Source organism: Thamnophis elegans, chromosome 9 (assembly GCF_009769535.1).
Source record: "Thamnophis elegans isolate rThaEle1 chromosome 9, rThaEle1.pri, whole genome shotgun sequence".
NCBI lineage: Eukaryota > Metazoa > Chordata > Lepidosauria > Squamata > Colubridae > Thamnophis > Thamnophis elegans.
The window spans coordinates 9,396,406-9,417,784 of NC_045549.1; the positions used below are offsets into that span (position 1 = coordinate 9,396,406).

The window sequence follows — 21,379 nt, forward strand, 5'->3', positions numbered from 1 at the left end:
TTTTATTTGCTTTAACTGTTTTTATTGTTTTAAAATGGCTTTTTTTAAAAAAAAAATGTAATATATTTCTGAACCATGAGCCACCTGGAGTCATTGACTGAGCTGGGTGTGGCCACAGACATGGAATGAATGAATGAATGAATGAATGAATGAATGAATGAATTGAATGAATTGAATGAATTGAATGAATGAATGAATTGTATGAATGAATTGTATGAATGAATTGTATGAATGAACGAATGAAACAAATACAAAGAAAATATGATATATTCAATGATTAAAGGGATCATCAAGTACCTTAATGGGTGTGTACCATTTTTCCTGGGAGGGCATTGAGGTAGGTCTTGGTTTTGGTGGTCTGTTCGGAATTGGTTCATCTCCTTCCTCGGGGAGCGTCACCACTGCGTTTTTCGCTTTCTCTAGCCGAGCTCCTTCCTCAGTTGACCCTTTGTCACCCCAACGAACCTAAACGAAACAAATCTCCGTATCAGACTTGGCCATGGACTTGAACACAAGAAGCTGGCCCCCTCTTGCCATTCAGAGTTGAGGGAAGTCAACCCTCCTAGAAGAATGAAATATTTTAGGAAATATTAAAAAGGCAGAAGATTACATTTCCCTGGATGAGAAGTGGAGAAACATGGTGGGTTTTTTTTTAGAGGCAGGAAGCAGACTCACTCTTAATAGCCCCCAGCTTACTCAATAGCCCCCAGCAGATGTCCGCACTTAAAAAGATAGATAGCTCTGTTCATAAGCAAATACCCTCACCCAAGATCCAACAAAGGTAGGATTAGCCCTCAGCCATAATAGGAATTGCCCAGCACCCTTTCAGAACACAAGCTGCTTCATTGCATCACCTCAGTTGCACTACACCCTCCAGGCGTCAACCAAACTTAACTTAGACAACCTACAAAGTTGGCTATGACCCCTACAACAGCCAATAGAACACATGCTCCCGCACAGGAACAGGAAGCTCAAGGGCAAGGCCCAAGAGAGGATATAAATAATCCTCACTGTCAACTCCATGTGGTCAGCTACCCAGAATCACATGTGCTTGGCGGTTCTGCTTCACCGTTAAACCATCTTTCCCATCAGCCTTGAGGTATTTCTCTCAACATTACCAAACTAGGTAACATCATCATGCTAGTAAGGAGTTGGGTTTGCTCTCAGTTTATATTCCAGTGGCTCACTCTGTTGGTGTTGATGGGAGTTATCTCGGAAGTTCTTTGGTGGGGCTGTTTACTATTAGCTTTTTGACAGTTCCTTGATTGGGATATGGTTGGTCTGATGTTAATCTTTAAGAGTTCATCTGTGCTGATGTGGGTGCTGATCAAAAAATAAACAGACCCATTGTAACCCACGGACAATGTTCCCCAAGGCCTTCCTGTCCTCTCCAATCCCCCGGAGTCCACTTAAACTCACGCCGACTGCTTGGGTGACTCCATCCAGCCACCTCATTCTCTGTCGTCCCCTTATTCTTCTGTCCTCCATCTTTCCCAGCATGAGGCTCTTCTCCAGGGAGTCCTTCCTTCTCATTAGGTAGCCAAAGTCTTTGAGTTTTCTCTTCAGGATCTGGCCTTCTAAAGAGCAGTCAGGGTTGATCTCCTGTAGGACTGACCGGTTGGATGGCCTTGCAGTCCAAGGGACTCGCAGGAGTCTTCTCCAGAACCAGAGTTCAAAGGCCTCCATTCTTTGGCGCTCAGCCTTTCTTATGGTCCAACCTTCACAGCCATCCATTGCAACTGGGAAAATCAAAGGCTTGACTATATGCACTTTTATTGGCAGGGTGATGTCTCTGCTTTTTAGTCTGCTGTCTAGATTTGCCATTGCTTTCCTCCCCAGGAGCAAGTATCTTTTGATTTCTTGGCCATTTCTTGGGTATTTCTAATTTAATGAAAATAAAGACTAGGGGCAACATGATAGCAATCTTCACGTTTCATCTTCAGGATCTGGCCTTCTCAAGAGCAGTCAGGGTTGATCTCCTCTAGGACTGACCAGTTGGATCGCCTTGCAGTCCAAGGGACTCGCAGGAGTCTTCTCCAGCACCAGAGTTCAAAGGCCTCCATTCTTTGGTGCTCAGCCTTCCTTATGGTCCAACTTTACTTATTCATACTATTGGAATAATCAGAGCACAGCAAGCATAGAACTGCTGTAAAGAGCAGGTCAGGACCGATTCTCACAGCAGTGGGGAAAAAAACAATGGACCACCCAATGGCTCTAATGAGGTCATCATGCTTTGCAGGCATCCTTATAATTTCTACTCCAACCTCAATTCCTGGAGGAGACCCAAAGTCACAGCTGCTTTCTAGCAAAAGTCCTCAAGGCCGTGCACTTCGCAATCATAAAACTGGTATCATTAATCAATAATACAAGAGCCCAGAGAGGTTGCTGCCATCTCTTGATATTCTACGTCCTTCCAAACCCATCAGGTTCCATGGAAGCCGCACAAGGTCTTGCAATCATTACCAACTGAACCTGACAATTCGGGAAGCTCAGCTGTTCTCCCACCAAAGTAGAAGCCCAATTGGCCTGGCTTAGCTTCACACCCGGCAACACAGAGTACCAGGGTCGCCTGTCAGCCACGTCCTGTGGTGGGATTCAGCCGGTTCGCACCTATTCGGGAGAACCGGTTGATAACTTACTAAGCAGTTCGGAGAACCGGTTGTTGGAAGAAATTTCATTTTGTTTTTCCCCACTTCACAGGGCTAATCCTGTAAGGAAGGCAGGAAGGAAACATTCTGGTGTTGTTTCTAGCCTCCTCTTTATTGCCCGGCTTACAGAAACTGCCTCTCCAGTTAACCCTTGTTACATTGTAACAGCTAAAGCGACGGGCCCGTTGACCTGAGTGACATTGAGTTGGCCATGCCCACCCAGTCACATGACCACTGACCCCGCCTACCCCAGCTGGTCATTAGGTCAGAGAACTGGTTGTTAAATTATTTGAATCCCACCACTGGCCATGCCCCTTCCAAAGTGTGAAGCTGTCTCCCTCCCCTTAACTCATACGACATGGGTACAACAGGTATAATATCAGAAAGTTATGATATGAAAAACGGGCCATTTTTTTGCTCATTTTTTGCCCTCCCCAGCCCCCAGGAGCATTCTACAGGCCTCCCACGCTCTGCACACCTTTTTTTTCCAAAAAAAGGGCCCATTTTCGCCAATAATGGACCGTTTTTGCTCGTTTTTTGCCTCCCAAACCTTCCACATGTCACATTTTTGCCCTCCCCAACCCCCAGGAGCACTTTGCAGTCCTCTCAAACTCTCTACATGTCCGTTTTTCACAATAAATGGGGCATGCAGAGGGTTTGGGTGGCCTGCAGAGTGCTCCTGGGGGTCGGGGAGGGCAAAAACTCTTTTTTAAAAAAAATTACCTCTTCAAAATCTTGTTGCATCTTATACTCCAGTGCGTCTTATAGTCCCAAAAAATACGGTAATCAATATGATCATAAATAAGCTAATATAATGATAAATATTGCTATAATCATTAGGTGTATTATCATTATCACGATCAGTATATCTGCTGTTCTTTTTCTTTTGTAAAATGAAGTGCCTGGACAATACACTGTCTTCAAAATATTTATATATAAATAAATAAAAATGACTTTTAAAAAAAAGAGATGTCACATCTCGTACTGCAGGGTTCAATTCCACGCAACTCACCTCCATTCTTTTAATCCCACCAACTCCTCGTCCACCATAGTAGGAAGCATCCACTGTCGGCCACTTTTTGGAAGGCAAAGGATCTTCTTCCTCCTGACGAAAATCGAAGAACATTTTATTTTGGGGGTGGAAGGTGGGAATTAATTTAGGTTTTTGAAAGAAAAAAAAAAGTAACAGCATTCCTCATAAATATCTAACGGCAGTTTATTCGCAGGCCACTTTTTCCTAATGACGGTGCGAGACAAAACAGTTGGAACCCAAGGAAAACACAGGTAGTCCTCGACTTACGGCCATCACTGAGCCCAGAATTCATGTTGTTAAATGAGACATCGGTTAAGTGATTTTTTGCCCCATTTTAGGACTTTTCTTGCCGCAGCTGTTAAGTGAATTGCTGCAGTTATTCAATTAGTAGCACGGTCGCTAAATGAATCTGGCTTCCCCATTGGCTTTGCTTGTCAGATGGGGTCATAAAAGAGGATCGCCGTCGTAAGTATGAAGCAGTTGTCAAGCATCTGAATGTAAATCACATGACCACAGGGATGCTGCAATGGTCGTAAGTGAGAAAAACAGTCATAAGTCATTTTTATTTCAGTGCCGTTGTACCTAGGAATGGTCATTAAGTGAACTGTTGTAAGTCAAGGACTACCAGTATTAAGGACAATAGGCCAGGGATGGCTAACCTTTTTGTCATCACATGTGCATGCTCACACTCATAATGCAAAGCGCGCGTGACATCCCCCATGTGACCTGCCCCCCTGCACATGTGTGCACCATGCTCCCCCCACCCCGCGCATGCAGGCACAACCTCCCCCCCGTACCCCGATTTGGACCAACAGGCTTTCCTGCAGCCTCCTGGCACCAAAAACAGGCCACAGGGGGGGAGTGCTGCATGCCCCTGTGCTCCACCCCCACGTATGCAACCCCACACACAAGGGCATACATATCCCAAATTTGCAAATGCGCAGCAGAGACCCATAAATCAGCTGGCCAGCGGGACCTGCGCATGTATGCGTGGTGGAGCTGAGCTGGGGCAACAGCTTGCGTGCCATAGGTTTGCCATCATTGCAATAGGCTATGCCAAGGGTCAGCAAACTGCGGCTCTGGAGCCGCATGTGGCTCTTTCCTCCCTCTGCTGCGGCTCCGTCACCGGTCGGAGCCACAATTTTGAGAGGAGCTTCCAGTGGGGCGAGGGGAGGGAGAGAAGCACAGTGCACCAGGAGAAGACTCTATGGCAAGGGGAGGGTTTTCCAGTTGTCTCCACAATTGATAGGGCTTTTGGTTAGGACAGGTAGAGGAAAAAGTACGCCGCGCTAGGAGGAGACTCTATGGTGGGGGAACTGAACTTCTGGTCAGCTCCAGAATTGAACAGGGGGCTTCTGGTTAGGACCTTTGTGGCTCCCGGTGTCTTCTTTTCTGTGGGAAACGGGCCCAAATGGCTCTTTGAGTGTTTACATTTGCCGACCCCTGGGCTATATCTCTGACACAAAATATAAATGTTAAATTAATGTTCCTCGAGGAGTTTCCCACATAGTACCTATATATATTTTAATAACAAAATATTAGTTCTACTGCAAGCTAAAAACAGGATAAAGCCTGTTGCTGTATTCTTTTATTTTATTTTTTTGGTTATAAAAGGTTTTTAAATTAAACTGTTCCCCCCCCCCAAACTAATTGAATTGTCAACATATTTAGCACAGCTTAAATATAGCCATTAACAAATTTCCATCATTTAAAGCCTTTCCATCAAAGCAAGGCATTAAAAATCTACCGCAAATACACCAGAATCGGTGTCAGAAGCTAAACGAGTTAGGGACCAACAAAGTTTCCACAATCTGCTACCCTTCTAAATTTGAGGGACTTAACTTCTAAAATTCACACCCCATATGGCCGTTCTTGCTGGGAACTTTGGGATCTGCAGTCCAACGTATCAAGAGTGCAACGGGTTATAAAAAGCTGATTTGAAATGCTCTCGCGAACTTTCTGAATATTGATTTAAAGAAAAAAAGATTCCTTGTGTTGAGCTGAAGGATGGGTGACTACAGAGAACTATCTCTGTAGTTTTCTCATCAATCACTGAAAGAGGTTTGCAAACGCCTTCTTTCCAGAATGTGAAATTTCTTTATTCAAAAAGAAGGATAGTTTGCTTGCTTCAAACAAGGCACGTTTAAAAACAAAAGGCGTGCCTTATAATTCACTGAGAATGCACTAGATCAGCGTTCACCAACCGGTGGACACTGGTGGTCCGTGAGAAAATTTTGGTGGTCTGCAGAAAAATCATTTGCATTTTTTATATTGCACTAAATCAGGGGTCCTCAAACTATGACCCCTGGGTTGGATACATGCAATGAATGCTTGTGTTGCTGCAGAGAGTCTCCCCCTTCGGGGTCTTTTGATGCAGGTCAGAGGGGGGCAGAAATTCCGACTTGGGGTCTGCTTTAAGAGCCGAGGTGGCGCAGTGGTTAAATGCAGCACTGCAGGCTACTTCAGCTGACTGCAGTTCTGCAGTTCGGCTGTTCAAATCTCACCCGCTCAGGGCTGATTCAGCCTTCCATCCTTCCGAGGTGGGTAAAATGAGGACCCGGATTGTTGTTGGGGGCAATATGCTGACTCTGTAAACCGCTTAGAGAGGGCTGAAAGCCCTATGAAGCGGTATATGTCTAACTGCTATTGCTATTCAGCCTCCTGATGGGAGGCTTTGGGCGAAGGCTGGAGGGAAGTGCCACTGGTGGCGAAGAGACGGAGGGCCTCGTTCCAGTGGGACTGCATCATGGCCTGGAACTGGCTGACCATCTCAGCCCGCTGAGCTTCCAGGCACCGATACCTAGCCTTGCCCTCCCACAGCTCTTCCCTCTGCTTGGAAAGCCTATGCTCGTAGTCCTCAGTGAGGCTCTTCTGCTGAGCCTCCTTCTCGATCAGATCCAATTTGAACTATCTTGCCAACTCTTTCTCCTGGTGACTACTTAGCTCCAGCAACTGCTTCCTGTTGGAGCCCTAAGGAGCCCGGGCGGAGATGGGAGGAGTGGCTGGGAGGGGAGGGGCGAGTAGAGGCCGGCGACGTGCCCCTTGACATGAGTGACATCGAGTTGGCCACATCGACCCAGTCACATGACCATCTAGCCACGCCCACCCAGCTGGTCATTAGGCAGATCATGTTAGTGGGTCCTGCGGAATTTAAAAATTATGAATTTAGTGGTCTTTGAAGTCCAAAGGTTGGTGACCCCTGCACTAGATGACACCAGTTAGACATCCAAAGACACTGTCCCCGCTTTTGTCAAAATGGTGAATGCAATATCCTACAATGCAAACTTAACCCCTTGGAGCATTTGTTTGATGTACAATGCGTGCACAACAGAGGGAAGGCTTGTAACACTGCTTCCATCAATTTGACCATCATTTATTTATTTATGTGTATTCTCCCTGTATTATTTTTACAAATAACTCAAGCTGGCAAACATATTCAACAAACTTTTCTCTACCTATTCTCCCCAGAACAATAACCTTTTGAGGTTGGTTGGGATGAGAGAGAATGATTGGCCCAAAGTCAACCAATTGGCTTTCATGGCTAAGGAGGGACCAGAACTCAACATTTCCTGGTGATTGGCCCAAAATCAACCAATTGGCTTTCATGATTAAGGAGGGACCAGAACTCACCATCTCCTGGTGATTGGCCCAAAGTCAACCGATTGGTTTTCATGGTTAAGGAGGGACCAGAACTCAATATCTCCTGGTGACTGGCCTAAAATCAACCAATTGTCTTTCATGGATAAGGAGGGACCAGAACCCACCATCTCCTGGTGCTTGGCCCAAAGTCAACCAATTGGCTTTCATGGTTAAGGAGGGACCAGAACTCACTATCTCCTGGTGATTGGCCCAAAGTCACCCAGTTGGCTCCCAGCAAGCCAACATCTTTTCCAATCCTCCGTGCTAGCTGATTTAGAAAGAAAATGTACTGGGGAAAAGAACTGGGGTGCATATTCAAACACCCCCTATTGTAGCCTTGCCCCAAAGGGGTTGGCACTACAGCTCCCATTTTCCCCTGCCAGTATGGTCAGCGGTCATTCTACGATTGCAGCTGCAACATCAGGAAAATAACCCAGATTTACATGTTTACTTTGGTCGACAGCAGTTAGAGAAGTACAAAGAGGATCGATTCTCGGCGTTTCCCAAGGAAGAAGGAATTGTCGCTATTCTTGTAGGATCGCACTGAAGTTAAGGCTGCACTGCTAGTGTGTCCTAAACTCCCCTTTTAGGACCTCAGTCTGTATGTACAAATACAAAGCGCAGAACTCACAGGGGGTTTATCAAGTAGAACACCGAAGCAAGAAATACAGATGTGCAAGGCGTTTAATGCAGCCTGATCCGAAGATTATGACCACGGTTTACAATACTGTTTTGGTGGAGTAAAATACTCTGCGAATTAAGACGCACGCTTGCTGACATCCTCACCCACAGAATGCATAAACTGAGCATTCCGGTTATGTTGCGAGGAAAATCAATTTGCGGCGGAATGTATTTTGACGTGCTCATTGCAATCCAATTCCTGTTCAGCTGCCACACAGCCACACTTTCCTCGCACACTTTGGGGGGGGATAACCAATCTAACTAACATAGTGTAACCCCATAAAAGGGAATGTCGTGCTTTTAACCGGCTAACTCCCCTGCCCATTTTATTGATAGCTAACCCGATTGGATATCCAGCTAAAGTTGATGGAGATGATTATACAATTTTATGGAACCTCCCGAAGAGTCAGGGGTTCAAACCGTTCAATGTAATCAGGGTGCAAAAAAAAAAACAACCCCAAAACCCAGAAGGATAGAGCGAATAAACATTAGGGTTCCAAAAGCAAAAAAATACAGTTCTGTTTAATTCTTATCCACCCCAGCTGTGGCTAAAATACAGAAGTTGAACATCTCTATTTTTCTTTCAGTTTTCTACTTGATAAACTCTGTGTGTGTGTGTGTGTGTGTGTGTGTGTGTGTGTGCGCGCGCGCGTGCGCTGTGGCTCGCCAGCAGTCAGCAGAGCTGGTGGCAGATTCAGACAGTAAGGAGGTTGGGAAGGAACCTGGGCCAGTCCTGGAGTCTGGGGAAGGAACGGACAAGAGCTCTGTGTTGGAGGCAGAGGTGAGTCCAGGGCCGTCCAACAGTTATCAGCTGTCTTTGGAGTCGGAGATCAGTGGGGCAGAAGAACAGCTGGAGCTTGTTCCCGAAGCGCATATGTGCAGAGCTGCCAGACGAAGGGAACAGCTAAAGAACAAGGGCCGATTCGGGAGTTAAAGGCACAGGTGGACCGTGAATGGTCCCTCTCTTAGGGAACAAAGAGGAGCAAAAGGGGAGTGGAGTTTGCAGGAGACAATTAGTTTGGTTAATTAGTGTGGAGATTTGTTCGTGACTCTCAGAGACTCCTTGCCAAGTATTTTCTTGTACAGCGTTGCATTTGGAAGCGTGACCCAACAAAAGGGCAAACGACAAAACCGTGCCCGACTAAACCGCGTCGCTAAAACCACGACGTCATCAACGCAGCGAAAACAGCACGGAGACAACAGCGCGGAGACAGAAGGGCGCTTTACAACAGCGCTTCAACAGAAAGCCGATTTAACTTAAGGTAAGGGTTAGGTTTAGGGTTAGGTTTAGGGTTAGGTTTAGGGTTAGGTTTAGGGTTAGGTTTAGCGTTACGTTTAGGGTTAGGGGTTAGGTTTAGGTTTAGGGTTAGGTTTAGTTTTACAGCGCGCTTCTGTCGCTGCGCTGTTGTCGGTGCGATTCAGCGCTCATTCATCGGAGTGCTTTAGAACACGCGGTTTTGTCACCACAGTTTAGTCGGGCGCTGTTTTGCCATTCGCCCTTTTGTCGATGAACCATTTGGAAGATATCGGCCTGGCAGCTCTCCAAGCCTGATAAGGTCTGTGGTTGTAAATTCACCTTTGAAAGACTGTTTGCCAGGACTTTGCTGGATGTGAATGAGAGAAATTCACATAAGCTTAATAAAAAGGGGTTTTGTTGGGACAAGGTGTCTGCTTCGTGATTTGGTGAAGCCTAGATCAGAACAGTGTGTAGGCAGTACTGCGAAACCTTGATTTTTTTCCAGACCTCCAGGAAACAGACTTCACACGCAACAGACTAAAATGCACGGTGAACACATTCCACTGGCACGATGACATCATTGTACAAATGATGTCATCAGGATTACATCATCATCATATAACTCATTTAAATGATGCCAAGGACAATTTTTTCCCTGCAGTGATGTAGGAGGGAGGCGTGCTGTGGGCCCCATCAGCCAGGGTATTCTGGCTGGCAGGATCCAGGAGAAATTGTATTTCTAAGTCATTGGCAACATGGCTGTTGTGGCCCACTAGCGGCCAGCAGAGCTGGCAGCAGAGTCGGACAGTGAGGAGTTTGGGGAGGAACATGGGCCAGTCCTGGAGGCTGGGGAAGGCTCGGACGAGGGCTCTGCATCAGAGGCAGAGATAGGGCCAAGGGCATCTGGCAGTTCTCAGCTCCCTTCAAAGCTAGACAGCAGTTGAGGCAGAGGAACAGCTGGAGCCTGTTCCCATTGTGCGCATGCGCAGAGCCATCAGAAGAAAAGAACAGCTAAGAAATCAGGGTCGACTTGGGAATAAAGTCACAGGTGCACAGTGAATGGCCCCTCCCATAGGAAATAAAAGAGGAGCGAAAGGGGAGTGGAGTTTCCAGGGAACAATTCATTCCTTCGTTCATTTCAGGAGTGTGAAGATCTGTCCGTGAATCTCCGAGACTCTGTGCCAAGTCTTTCCTTGCCCAGCACTGCGTTTGGACAATATTTACCTGGCAGCTTTCCAAGCTAGATAAGGCCTGTGGTCATAACTTCACCTTTGAAGGGCTGTTTACCAGGCCTTTGCTTAATGTGAATGAGAGGAATTCACATTCGATTAATAAAAGAGGTTTTGCCAGGACCAGGAATCTGCTTCGTGCTTTTTGGGGAAGCCTAGGTCACAACAATGGTGATCTACTTTTGCAAACAACAAGCCATCGGAGGATTTTGGAAGCTTACCTCTATTGGAGCTGCAGGCACGGGTCGAGGAGGATCCTTAATAACCTATTGACGAAGGGGACAAATTAGATGAAAAAGGACATAATGGCAAAGGTTCATTAAAACCACACCATAGCAAGTCATTCTCATTGTGATACTTCTCCGTTAGTCATCTCCACCATCAGCTAAACATGGTTACGCGTAACAGAAAACTCATCCCCATGACTGTTGTGGTTCGGCAAAACCACGAATGATTGTTAAAGATACTTAGTGATCATTAATTCGTGTCTCACCGGCAACTCCAGACGGATAAAGACACAACAGAAAACAACCAAGATATAAAATCTATAATGACCATCAATTTAAAAATATCTAATAAACTAAGAACACTGTATAGACTCCAGTTAACCTAATGATTTCCTGCCTGGGAGCACACGCAGGTCTTTGAAGCTTTTCAAAAAAACCTGCAGAGCAGAGGTGGGTTCCTACCAGTTCGGCCCAATTGGGCCAAGTAGATAGTAACTCGCCCACCCACAGACCCAAACCGGTTCTATTCTTGGCAGCATCATCTTTATTTATGCTTCTGCGCATGCGCAAAGCAATCCACATTGTAGAAATGTAATTCTCCTCCTTTTCTTACGTTCTGCGCATGCCAGTGGTGGGCTTCAAAAAATTTTGGAACCTCTTCTGTAGGTGTGGCCTACTTTCCAGGTCCACTGGTGGAACCTCTTCTAACCGGTTCGGTAGATTTGACGAACCGGTTCTACCGAATAGGTGCAAACTGGTAGGAACCCACCTCTGGCGCATGCACAGACCTCTTTAGGGGTACATGCACAGCGAGCAGAAGTAATGCCCGTAGCAACCCACCCCTGCCGCAGAGATACAGCCAATCGACTCTCAGGTTGCTAATGCGTTTGGCTCTTCGCTTGTCTTATTTAAAAAGAATGTGGTTATGGCTCATGGCTTCTTCCATGGGCTGTAAACGCAGGTACGATCACAACAGAACCCTAATTTTTCTGTTGCTAAGCGAGACTGTCGCTAAGTGAGCTTTGCGCCATTTTACGTCCTTTCTTGCCACTGCTGTTAAATGAATCCAAGCGGTTGTTACCTGGTCGTTAAGTGAATTTGGCTTCCCCGCTGAGTTTGTTCGTCAGGAGGTTGCTAAAGAAGGTCCCAAGATCCTGGGACCGTCATAAATATGAGTCAAGTTACCAAGTGGCCAAACTTTGACCCTGTGACCATGAGGATGCTGCCTTGGCCGTGTGAAAAATGGACATAAGTCACTTTTTGCAGGGCCACTGTAACTTTGAACAGTCATTAAATGAATGGTTACAAGTTGAGGACTATCTGCAATGGAGCCTTCCAGTTAATGAGGTCAAATTTCCAATTGGAAGCCATGCTGCTTCTCTGTAAATGTTAACTGCAGTCAATCTCAAGATTTTATTTATTGGAGGGCCCTGGGCTAATCATTTTTTATTCAGGAGTATGGATCTGGTTTATCTCTTCTCTTTCTTCACTTTTTTTTCATCTCTAAATAAAAAAGACTGTATGTATATATGTATGTATGTATGTATGTATGTATGTATGTATGTATGTATGTATGTATGTAAGTTCCAGCATAACTCTGGAATGCCTCGAGCAATTTCAACCAAACTTGGTACACAGATGACTTACTCTCTGGAAACTAATACTGGGAGAGTAAGACACCCCTGGTGTGTGTATGTGTTTCTGTGTGTGTGTGTGTTCCAGCATAACTCTGGAATGCCTGGTCCGTAAAGGAGAGTGAGTGCAGCGTCCTAGAGCGGCAATTGTTTTTGATGTCAGTTCCTCCACAGCTTCCTCTGGAAAGCCAGCCATGACATTCACCCTCCAGTGGACCAATGGGGAAGCGCCTGATGGAATTGTGGCAAAGTGCCAAGATTGCATAACATCCGGGAAAGAGGGGAAGGGGAAGAGAGAGGGATGATGGGCATAGGAGTAGGGGGAAGAAAGGCCCCTCTCAATGGCTCTCTTTCAGACAAACTCTTCGACATCTATAAATAACCGGGCAACGCCAAGTTATGAGCTAGTTCTATATGAACTACGGTAATAGAATATATATATTTTTTCAGACTTGGCAAAATGCTTAATATTTGCCTGAAAGAAACAAACATGGCTAAGAAGACCTCTCCCCCACCAAATAACTTTTAATTAAATCAACTTTATTAACAGTTGGCTGGACCCCTCCCAAAAGCATTGGGGGGGGCTTAAATTGCTTTAAATCCATCATTTTCTTTTCAAAACCCGGTTCAGGAAGCTATCCTTATTTTCCGGCAGGGTTGGGGAGGGGGGAGGCAGGAAAGGAATGGAAGAGCGTCTGTAACTTCTCCATCCCTGAGAACTTGCACATGTTAAAAGACATAATATTGCCAAGATGTCAACTATTTCTATTTCATTCACATTTCCTTAAACACCCATCTCAGGAGCCCAGGAGACTAAATCTCCATTTTGTTTACCATATGCAGAGTTTGAGTCTTCTCCAATTTTTAGGGCTTGGTATTATTATCATTGTCAAGAAACAGGCTGCCGGGTGTTTATTTAGCCAAACAAGAGGGAGGAGGGGATTAAAGACTTCGTTTCATAGAGCACAGCCGGTTTTCCTCCATCACAGATCATTAAGCAGACGGACGGACAAATAAGACAGATATGCAAATCGGTAGGTAGGCAGGCAGGCAGGCAGGCAGGCAGGCAGAGAGATAGGTAAAACTGTTGAGTTCATCATTTTTTATTATTATTTTTAAATAAATTGGTGGTTTCAGGCAACTGTCCCTTGATGTGCTCATTAACACATCTTCAATGCTTCAAATGTGGTGGGCATTACGAAATGTCAGCGCCAGAGCGCAAAGACCAGCTTGACGCATTCAGATGTTCGCTAACGTTGACAAAGGAGCAAACGAACTGTCAACAGCCAACTCTCTTTGACAATGGTGAAAGAAAGGAAGGAAACGGAAAGGCCATTCCGCAACCTGGCGATGTGCGCGGACTGCAGAACAAGCCCGAAATGAATAAATAAATAAATAAATAAACCACCAATGGGCTCCTGCCAACAATGAAAACAGGATGCCCCAAATCACTGGGCACACTCTAGATGCCAACTGGTTGCTGCCAACGAGGAAGACAGAACGGTTAGGAGGGAGGAGAGGCGGGAGGGGGAAATGTCTACCTTCAATGCAATTTAGTTTGGTTCCCATCCTGCATTAGTGACACGGGTGGGGTGGGGGGGGGAAGCTTGCCGTATTTTTCGGAGTATAAGACGCACCTTTTCCCCTCAAAAAAGAGAGTGAAAATCTTGGTGTGTCTTATACGCTGAATACAGAAATTTTGACCTCACGAAACCCCACCTCCTTTGCAAAAATTGTTGTGCATAGCCTTTAGGAGGCTTCCGGAGTGCTCCTGGGGGCTGGGGAGGGCAGAAATGAGCAAAAAATGGGCTGGTTTCAGGAGAGTGCAAAAACTTTTTTTTTTTAATTTGCCTCTTCAAAATCTTGGTGCATCTTATACTCCGGTGCGTCTTATACTCCAAAAAAGACGGTAACTAAATGGTAAAAATATGGGCTTTTAACTGCAACGAGGCCAGCTGTTGAAAAGGGATGGCTTATGCTGTTGTACAGAGGAATTATTGAGTGTCATCTGCACCTCCATAAATGTCTGGTTTGGTTCTGCAAAATATAAATACCTTACGATTGATATTGATTGTTTCCTAGTATGATTTGATTGCTTATTTGCACCCTATGACTATCATTAAGTGTTGTACCTTATGGTTCGTGATGAATGTATCTTTTCTTTTTATGTACACTGAGAGCATAGGCACCAAAGGCAAATCCCTTGTGTGTCCAATCACATTTGGCCAATAAAGAATTATATTCTGTTGTATTCTATTCTATTCTATTCTATTCTATTCTATTCTATTCTACAAACTGAAATATGCAAAAAAAAAACCTGCAGGAATCAAAGTTACAATAACCCTGGAAGTCCTCAATTTAGGACATTTGAGCCCAAAATTTCCACTGCTAAGCAAGAAGGTTGTTAAGTGAATTTTGCCCCGTTTTACAACTTTTCTTGGCACAGCTGTTAAGTGAATCGCTGCCATCGTTCGGTGAGTAACAGCCCCAGGAGCACTTTGCAAGCTTCCCAAACCCTCTGCACGTACATTTTTGCAAAGGAGGAGGAGTTTCGGGAGGCCAAAAATGCCGTATTCACTGTATAAGACGCACCCCAGATTTTCACCCTCTTTTTTCAGGGAACAAGATGCGTCTTATACTCTGAAAAATATGGTAGTTGTAAGTCAAGGACCACCTGTACTCAGCATATATACTATCACCACAATAAAATATGGTCCCTTATATTGCGCTAACTATAGCTTTCTCAAAAACTACGCTTTGGGATAAAATTGGGATTTCAGAGCTCCACGCTGTTTTCTTATACTCCCCTATTAAGACTAAAAATGGCTTTTAGAGGTTAAAGGGGGATTTATCCAGATATTAACATCGGTTCCATGTTTACATTTTTAAATTAGTTTGGTGGTGAATTCAAGGGAATGCTAATTAGCACTGAAGGGTGAGGGAGCATAAACTCCAGAAGTCAACCAATTAATAGGCCTTGTTGATGAGCTTGCAGTTCAGGCACCAGGGGCAAGCACTGTGTAATTCCAATCTAATATTTATATTTGCATTCAATCTGCAAGGAAAGATGCCTCGATAACCTTCTCCAATCTGATTACGAGCAAATCAATAAGACTACATTGGCTACGCTGATCGCCAGAGGTGGCCTTCTGCAGATTCTGACCAATTTTGGAGAACTGGTAGTAGAAATTTTGAGTAGTTCAGAGAACCGGTAAATACCATCTCTGGCTGGCCCCGCCCCATCTATTCTCTGCCTCCCGAGTCCCAGCTGATCGGGAGGGAATGGGGATTTTGCAGTATCCTTCCCCTGGATTGGAGAGGGAATGGAGATTTTGCAGTATCCTTCCCCTGGAGTGGGGAGGGAATGGAGATTTTGTAGTATCCTTCCCCTGCCCCGTGCACCAAGCCATGCCCACCAAGCCATGCCATGTCCACCAAGCCACGCCCACAGAACCAGTAGTAAAAAAAAATTGAATCCCACTTCTGCTGCTTGCCCAAAACTGAGTGAAGACTACAGATCAGTGTTTCTCAGCCTTGGCTACTCTAAGATGTGTGGACTTCAATTCCCAGAATTCCCCAGCCGGCCCAGAGAGGGTGGGGGAAATTACTTACCACTTTGCAACACAGGGGCCAAAACCACCACAGAGCAGCAATCCCCATCAACAGTAACAAAATGAGGATAATGATCAGTGCCACGATGCCATTGGTCTATCAAAAACAAAGATGAAAAGTAATAGTTACTTTTAGTAACTAAGGGTAAAATTAATAATGTCAGAGTTTGTTGCAGAAAAATCACTTCCAGAAAGCACACACAGGTAACTGATTCAGCTGCATTCATTAACTTCTTCGTATACATATTAACACATGAAGATAAGTGTACATTACCAATATAGGTTTTTTTGTAGTAGTAGTTACAGGCAAACATAGGCAGCCGTACAGCAGAGGGGAGTTTTCAGCTCAGAGTTCAGAGCAGACGGAGTCTTAAGTTTTTGTTTCAATCCTTTGCACAGATTTAGAAGCTTGCAGGCTAAATCGCACCCTGGCCCCTAGAATAACAGAGTTGGAAGGGACCTTGGAGGTCTTCTAGTCCAACTCCCTGCTTAGGCAGGAAACCCTACACCACTTCAGACAAATGGTTATTCAACATCTTCTTTAAAACTTCCAGTGTTGGAGCATTCACAATTTCTGGAGGCAAGAAGGACCAGGGGTGACATGATAGCAGTGTTCCAATATCTCAGGGGTTGCCACAAAGAAGAGGGGCCCAACCCAGTGGTGGGATTCAAATAATTGAACAACCCTCATGGCCAGCTGGATAGGCATGGCTCGGTGGTCATGTGACCATGTGGGCGTGGCCAACTCAACATCACTCACATCGATGGGTGCTTTGCTTTAGCTGTTACAATGTAGCAAGGGTTAACTGGAGAGGCAGTTTCTGTAAGCAAGGTAATCAAAATTAGGCTAGAAACAACGCCAGAATGTTTCCTTCCTGCCTTCCTTACAAGATTAGCCCAGTCAAGTGGGAAAAAACCAAAAGGAGATTTCTTCCAACCACCGGTTCTCCCAACTGCTTAGAAAGTTAACAACCGGTTCTCCCAAATAGGTGCGAACCGGCTGAATCCCACCACTGGACCAACCTATTCTCCAAAGCCCCTGGAGGTAGGACAAAAAGCAATGGGTGGAAACTAATCAAGGAGAGAAGCACCCTGGAACTAAGGAGAACTTTCCTAACGGTATGTACAATTAACCAGAGGAACAGCTTGCATTTAGAAGTTGTGGTGCTCCATCACTGAGTTTTTTTAAAGAAAAGACTGGTCACCTGTCTGGAATGGTATATATGGTCACCTGCTTGAGCTGGGGGGTTGGAGTAGAAGACCTCCAAGGTCCCTTCCAACCCTGATATGCTATGATTCTATCCTCTTCTTATGTTTTATTTCCTCTGAGCACCAAACGAGCAATTTAATGGACGTTAACAGCACGTGCCTCTCAATGGGAATATACGCACTTCTGACTGTCTCTAAACCAACTCTGGATTTTAGTGGTTTTGCAATGTTTGGGATTTCATCTTTTGCAGACAAGCTGCGGCTTCTTCTCCAAGCAGAAGTCAGCAAATATGCTTCCTGTTTATGAAAATGACTTAAAAGGGTCGGGATAACAAATGCCGATTAAGTTCAGTCTAAAAGCATTCTGTGGATTTCCCTTATTAAGCAGCACAAGCTCTTTCAGGTTCTGAATCAGGAAAGATTTTTTAAGAATCCTGCATTGCTGCAGACCATTGCTGCAAACGTATAAACACTAAATTCCAGCTGCTTTAAAACAAATATCTAAACATGCTATTATTTTTTACTGGTTGTCCAAGAGTGGATCGTTAATATTTTTCTGGCAAAAGCTTTCATTAACCCACTACAAATAAACATCACCCAAAAAGTAAAACAAACTCCATTAAAAAAAAAACCTCAATCTGTATTTTTGCCAGCTGCAATACCAACAGGCCCTTGTGTGTGTGTTACTAATAAAAGAGAATATTTGTGGCTCAGCGTTGATCTGAGGGGGTCCCTTGGTGCTCTCTGAGCTTGCCTGTTTTCTTGCAGACATTTCATTACCCAAGGGGGACAGGGTGGCTCAGTGGCTAAGATGCTGAGCTTGTCGATCAGAAAGGTTGGCGCAGTTCAGTGGTTCGGATCCCTAGGGCCAAATGAGCTCCCGTTGCTTGTCCCAGCTTCGGCCAACCTAGCAGTTCGAAAGCATGTAAAAAGGCAAGTAGAAAAATGGGAACCACCTTTGGTGGGAAGGTAACAGCGTCTTCGGCATTTAGTCATGACCCCGGAGACGTCTTCGGACAGTGCTGGCTCTTCGGCTTTGAAATGGAGATGAGCACCGCCCCCTAGAGTTGGGAACGACTAGCACATAAGTGCGAGGGGGGGAACCTGATAACCCAAATTAGGTAACATCATCAGTGCTACTGCATCGGTCTGGCATGGATGGTGTTACTTAGTTTGGCCAATAAAATGTCTGCAAAAAAAGCAAGCAAACTCAGAAATCCTGATTTGTGTGTGTGTGTGTGAGAGAGAGAGAGAGAGAGAGAGGGAGAGGGAGAGGGAGAGGGAGAGGGAGAGGGAGGGAGGGAGGGAGGGAGGGAGGGAGGGAGGGAGGGAGAGAGAGAGAGAGAGAGAGAGAGAGAGAGAGAGAGAGAGAGAGAGAGAGAGAGAATGAATGAGAATAATCCTTATTTTGGAAGATGATCATTATGATATACATTTGCTTGCAATCAATCTCCTGGGGCCTTTTTCCAGAGGCGAAGGGAAGAGCGCTGTTTGTTCTTTAAAGAGGCTACAGATGCATCTCAACAGAGCCTCTCAAGGGAAGTGGGTTTAGGAGCCTTTTATGAGCTGTTGAGTGTATTACCAGCAAAATAATCCTCGTATGTAAATAACAGCAGCGTGTGCCAAAAAAAAAAAGGGGGGGGGGAGAGGTTTCCTGGGTGACCGAGGACAATTTGTCTCTTCTTGTAATGAAAACTGGAAGTCGTCTTTATATATTTTCTTTTCCTAGTATTCCTTTTCTCTTTTTCCTTTCTTTTTCTCTGCGCTTTTTATTTTATAGGTGTCATATACGTAGTATATGTGGGGATTGGCGTAATTTTGTAATTTATTTATTTAGTTCTATCATGGTTATGTAGTGACCCTTTGAGAGCTGTACGCCATGAAATTTCATTTTATTGTTTGCCAATCAAAGTACATTCAAAGTTGCAATAAAGATTATTCTATTCTGTTCTATTCTGTTTTATTCTATTCTATTCTTTCCTATTCCTATTCTATCCTTATCCTAGTGCAGTCCAGTCCAGTCTAGTCTGATATTCTATTCTATTCTATTCCATCCCATCCCATCCCATCCTTTTCTATTCCTATTCTATCCTTATCCTAGTTCAGTGCAGTCCAGTTGTCTGATATTCCATTCCATTCCATCCTATCCTATCCTTTCCTATTCCTATTCCTATTCCATCCTAGTTCAGTCCAGTCTGGCATTCTATTCTATCCTATCCTATCCTATTCTACCCGAACCCTATCCTATCCTATCCTATCCTGTTCTTTCCTATTTCTATTCTATCCTATCCTATCCTATCCTATTATGTTCTTTCCAATTCCTATTCTATCCTAGTCCAATCCAGTCCAGTCTGACATTCTATTCTATTCTATTCCATTCCATTCCATTCCATTCCATTCCATTCCATTCCATTCTTGTTATTTCTCTATTGTTTTTTTCTTTCTTCAAATTTAGTTTAGCATTCGTTTTTATCATTCCAACCAAAACCCTCAATAAAGATATGGATTACCTAGTTTTGTTCTAAAAATATAGCCCCTCAAATATCCATATGCTTCTTTCTCTCCCGCTTATTGGCTGTGTGTCAGGCAGCCTCCCTCAGTAACCAAGGAAGAAACCACTCAAACTCCATTTTGCAGAATTAAGAGTACTTTTACTGGCCGTGAGTAGATAGCAGCTAAGCAAAGCAAGATCTGAGGCAAAAGCGCGCGTAATCACAGATATAGCAATAGCAGTTAGACTTATATACCGCTTCATAGGGCTTTCAGCCCTCTCTAAGCGGTTTACAGAGTCAGCATATCGCCCCCAACAACAGTCCTCATTTTACCCACCTCGGAAGGATGGAAGGCTGAGTCAACCCTGAGCCGGTGAGATTTGAACAGCCGAACTGCAGAACTGCAGTCAGCTGAAGTAGCCTGCAGTGCTGCATTTAACCACTGCGCCACCTCAGCTCAGATATCAATATGTGACCCAACCCCCTCCCCTTGGTAACCCCATCCCATAGCCCAATCCGCACACCCCACAGGTGTCATGTGGGGGACATCTTCAAAAAGCATCATCAGGTTGGAATGCCGGACAGTTGGCCTTGGCGGCAAATCCTTTATCTGCAGTATGTGCAGTAGATGGTGAGAACCACTCCCTTTTAACAGTCACTCCTGCACTGAATACTTCCCCACCCAAATACCATGCCCCCCCTCCCCGTTTCAATGGCAGCCGAAAGCAAGCAGCGAAGCAGAGGCTGACACTGTGTACTTACACATTCTGTTGCCGTAATGGTTAAAGAGCTGGAAATAAGCGACTGCCCTTGGTTCAAACTGACAAACACATCCATTGTTCTGAAAGAAAGAAAGGAAAAAAAGAGGGAAGGTGGAAACAGTACATTTAATGGTATGCTTTTTTTTCCCTAGAAAATTTTTTTATTTTCCATTTTCATAGCATATAATCACATGTATACTATTACATAGTCAATATCATGTTGTATGATTAAGTAATTACATCAATTCATCTTACCATCAACTACCAAAGGGGGAAAAAAACCAGTTATTGGCTCTTCTGCTCTCCATACACCATATTTATACCTTATCCGACACTTTCTTCCCCCTTTCTCCTCCCCCTTTCTACATCCTTTCTTCCCTCCATCATTTTCTACTCTACTTCCCCTTCCTTTCTCCTTCTCCTCTCTCCCCTTACCATTCCTCCTTATACACCTCATCTTCCCCCCTCACCCTCTCTCCTGTCCCTCTCTTCCTATCTTTCTTCTCCCCTCTGCTTCCCACTCTTCCTCTAATTCACTTGGTGTATTTCAGCTTCTGAGCAAACTCCCTTTTGTGTTGATGGTATTTATAATTCCATTTCAATATACATGAAAAAGAAAAAATAGCAGTATACATGTGCAATCATAATACCTTAAAATCCAACACCCCTCCTCCAACTTAGTAAACTTCTAGAAAGAGTGCCGAGAAGAGCAACAAAGCTAATTAGGGGACTGGAGGCTAAAACATATGAGGAATGGTTGCAGGAATTGGGTAGGTCTAGTTTAATGAAAAGAAAGACTAGGGGCAGAGGTGGGTTCCTACCAGTTCGCACCTATTCGGTAGAACCAGTTCGTCAAATCTACCGAACCAGTTAGAAGAGGTTCCACCAGTGGACCCAGAAAGCAGGCCACACCTATAGAAGAGGTTCCAAAAAATTTTGAAACCCACCACACTGGTGGGTGTGTAATGTCCCGCAGTT

The 21,379-nt window shown here is 44.7% G+C and overlaps 1 protein-coding gene across 1 annotated transcript in view; it reads right to left on the reverse strand.

The window, feature by feature from the left end:
- Positions 1–21,379, reverse strand: part of ANTXR2 (ANTXR cell adhesion molecule 2) — a 173,666-nt gene that overhangs the window by 75,328 nt on the left and 76,959 nt on the right. Inside the window, exons 11-15 of the mRNA XM_032224554.1 lie at positions 20,403–20,481; positions 15,941–16,036; positions 10,689–10,733; positions 3,661–3,753; positions 298–465 (exon numbers count right to left, since the gene is read on the reverse strand). Of these exons, the coding sequence (XP_032080445.1) occupies positions 298–465; positions 3,661–3,753; positions 10,689–10,733; positions 15,941–16,036; positions 20,403–20,481 (481 nt within the window). The remainder of the gene's footprint in view (positions 1–297; positions 466–3,660; positions 3,754–10,688; positions 10,734–15,940; positions 16,037–20,402; positions 20,482–21,379) is intronic.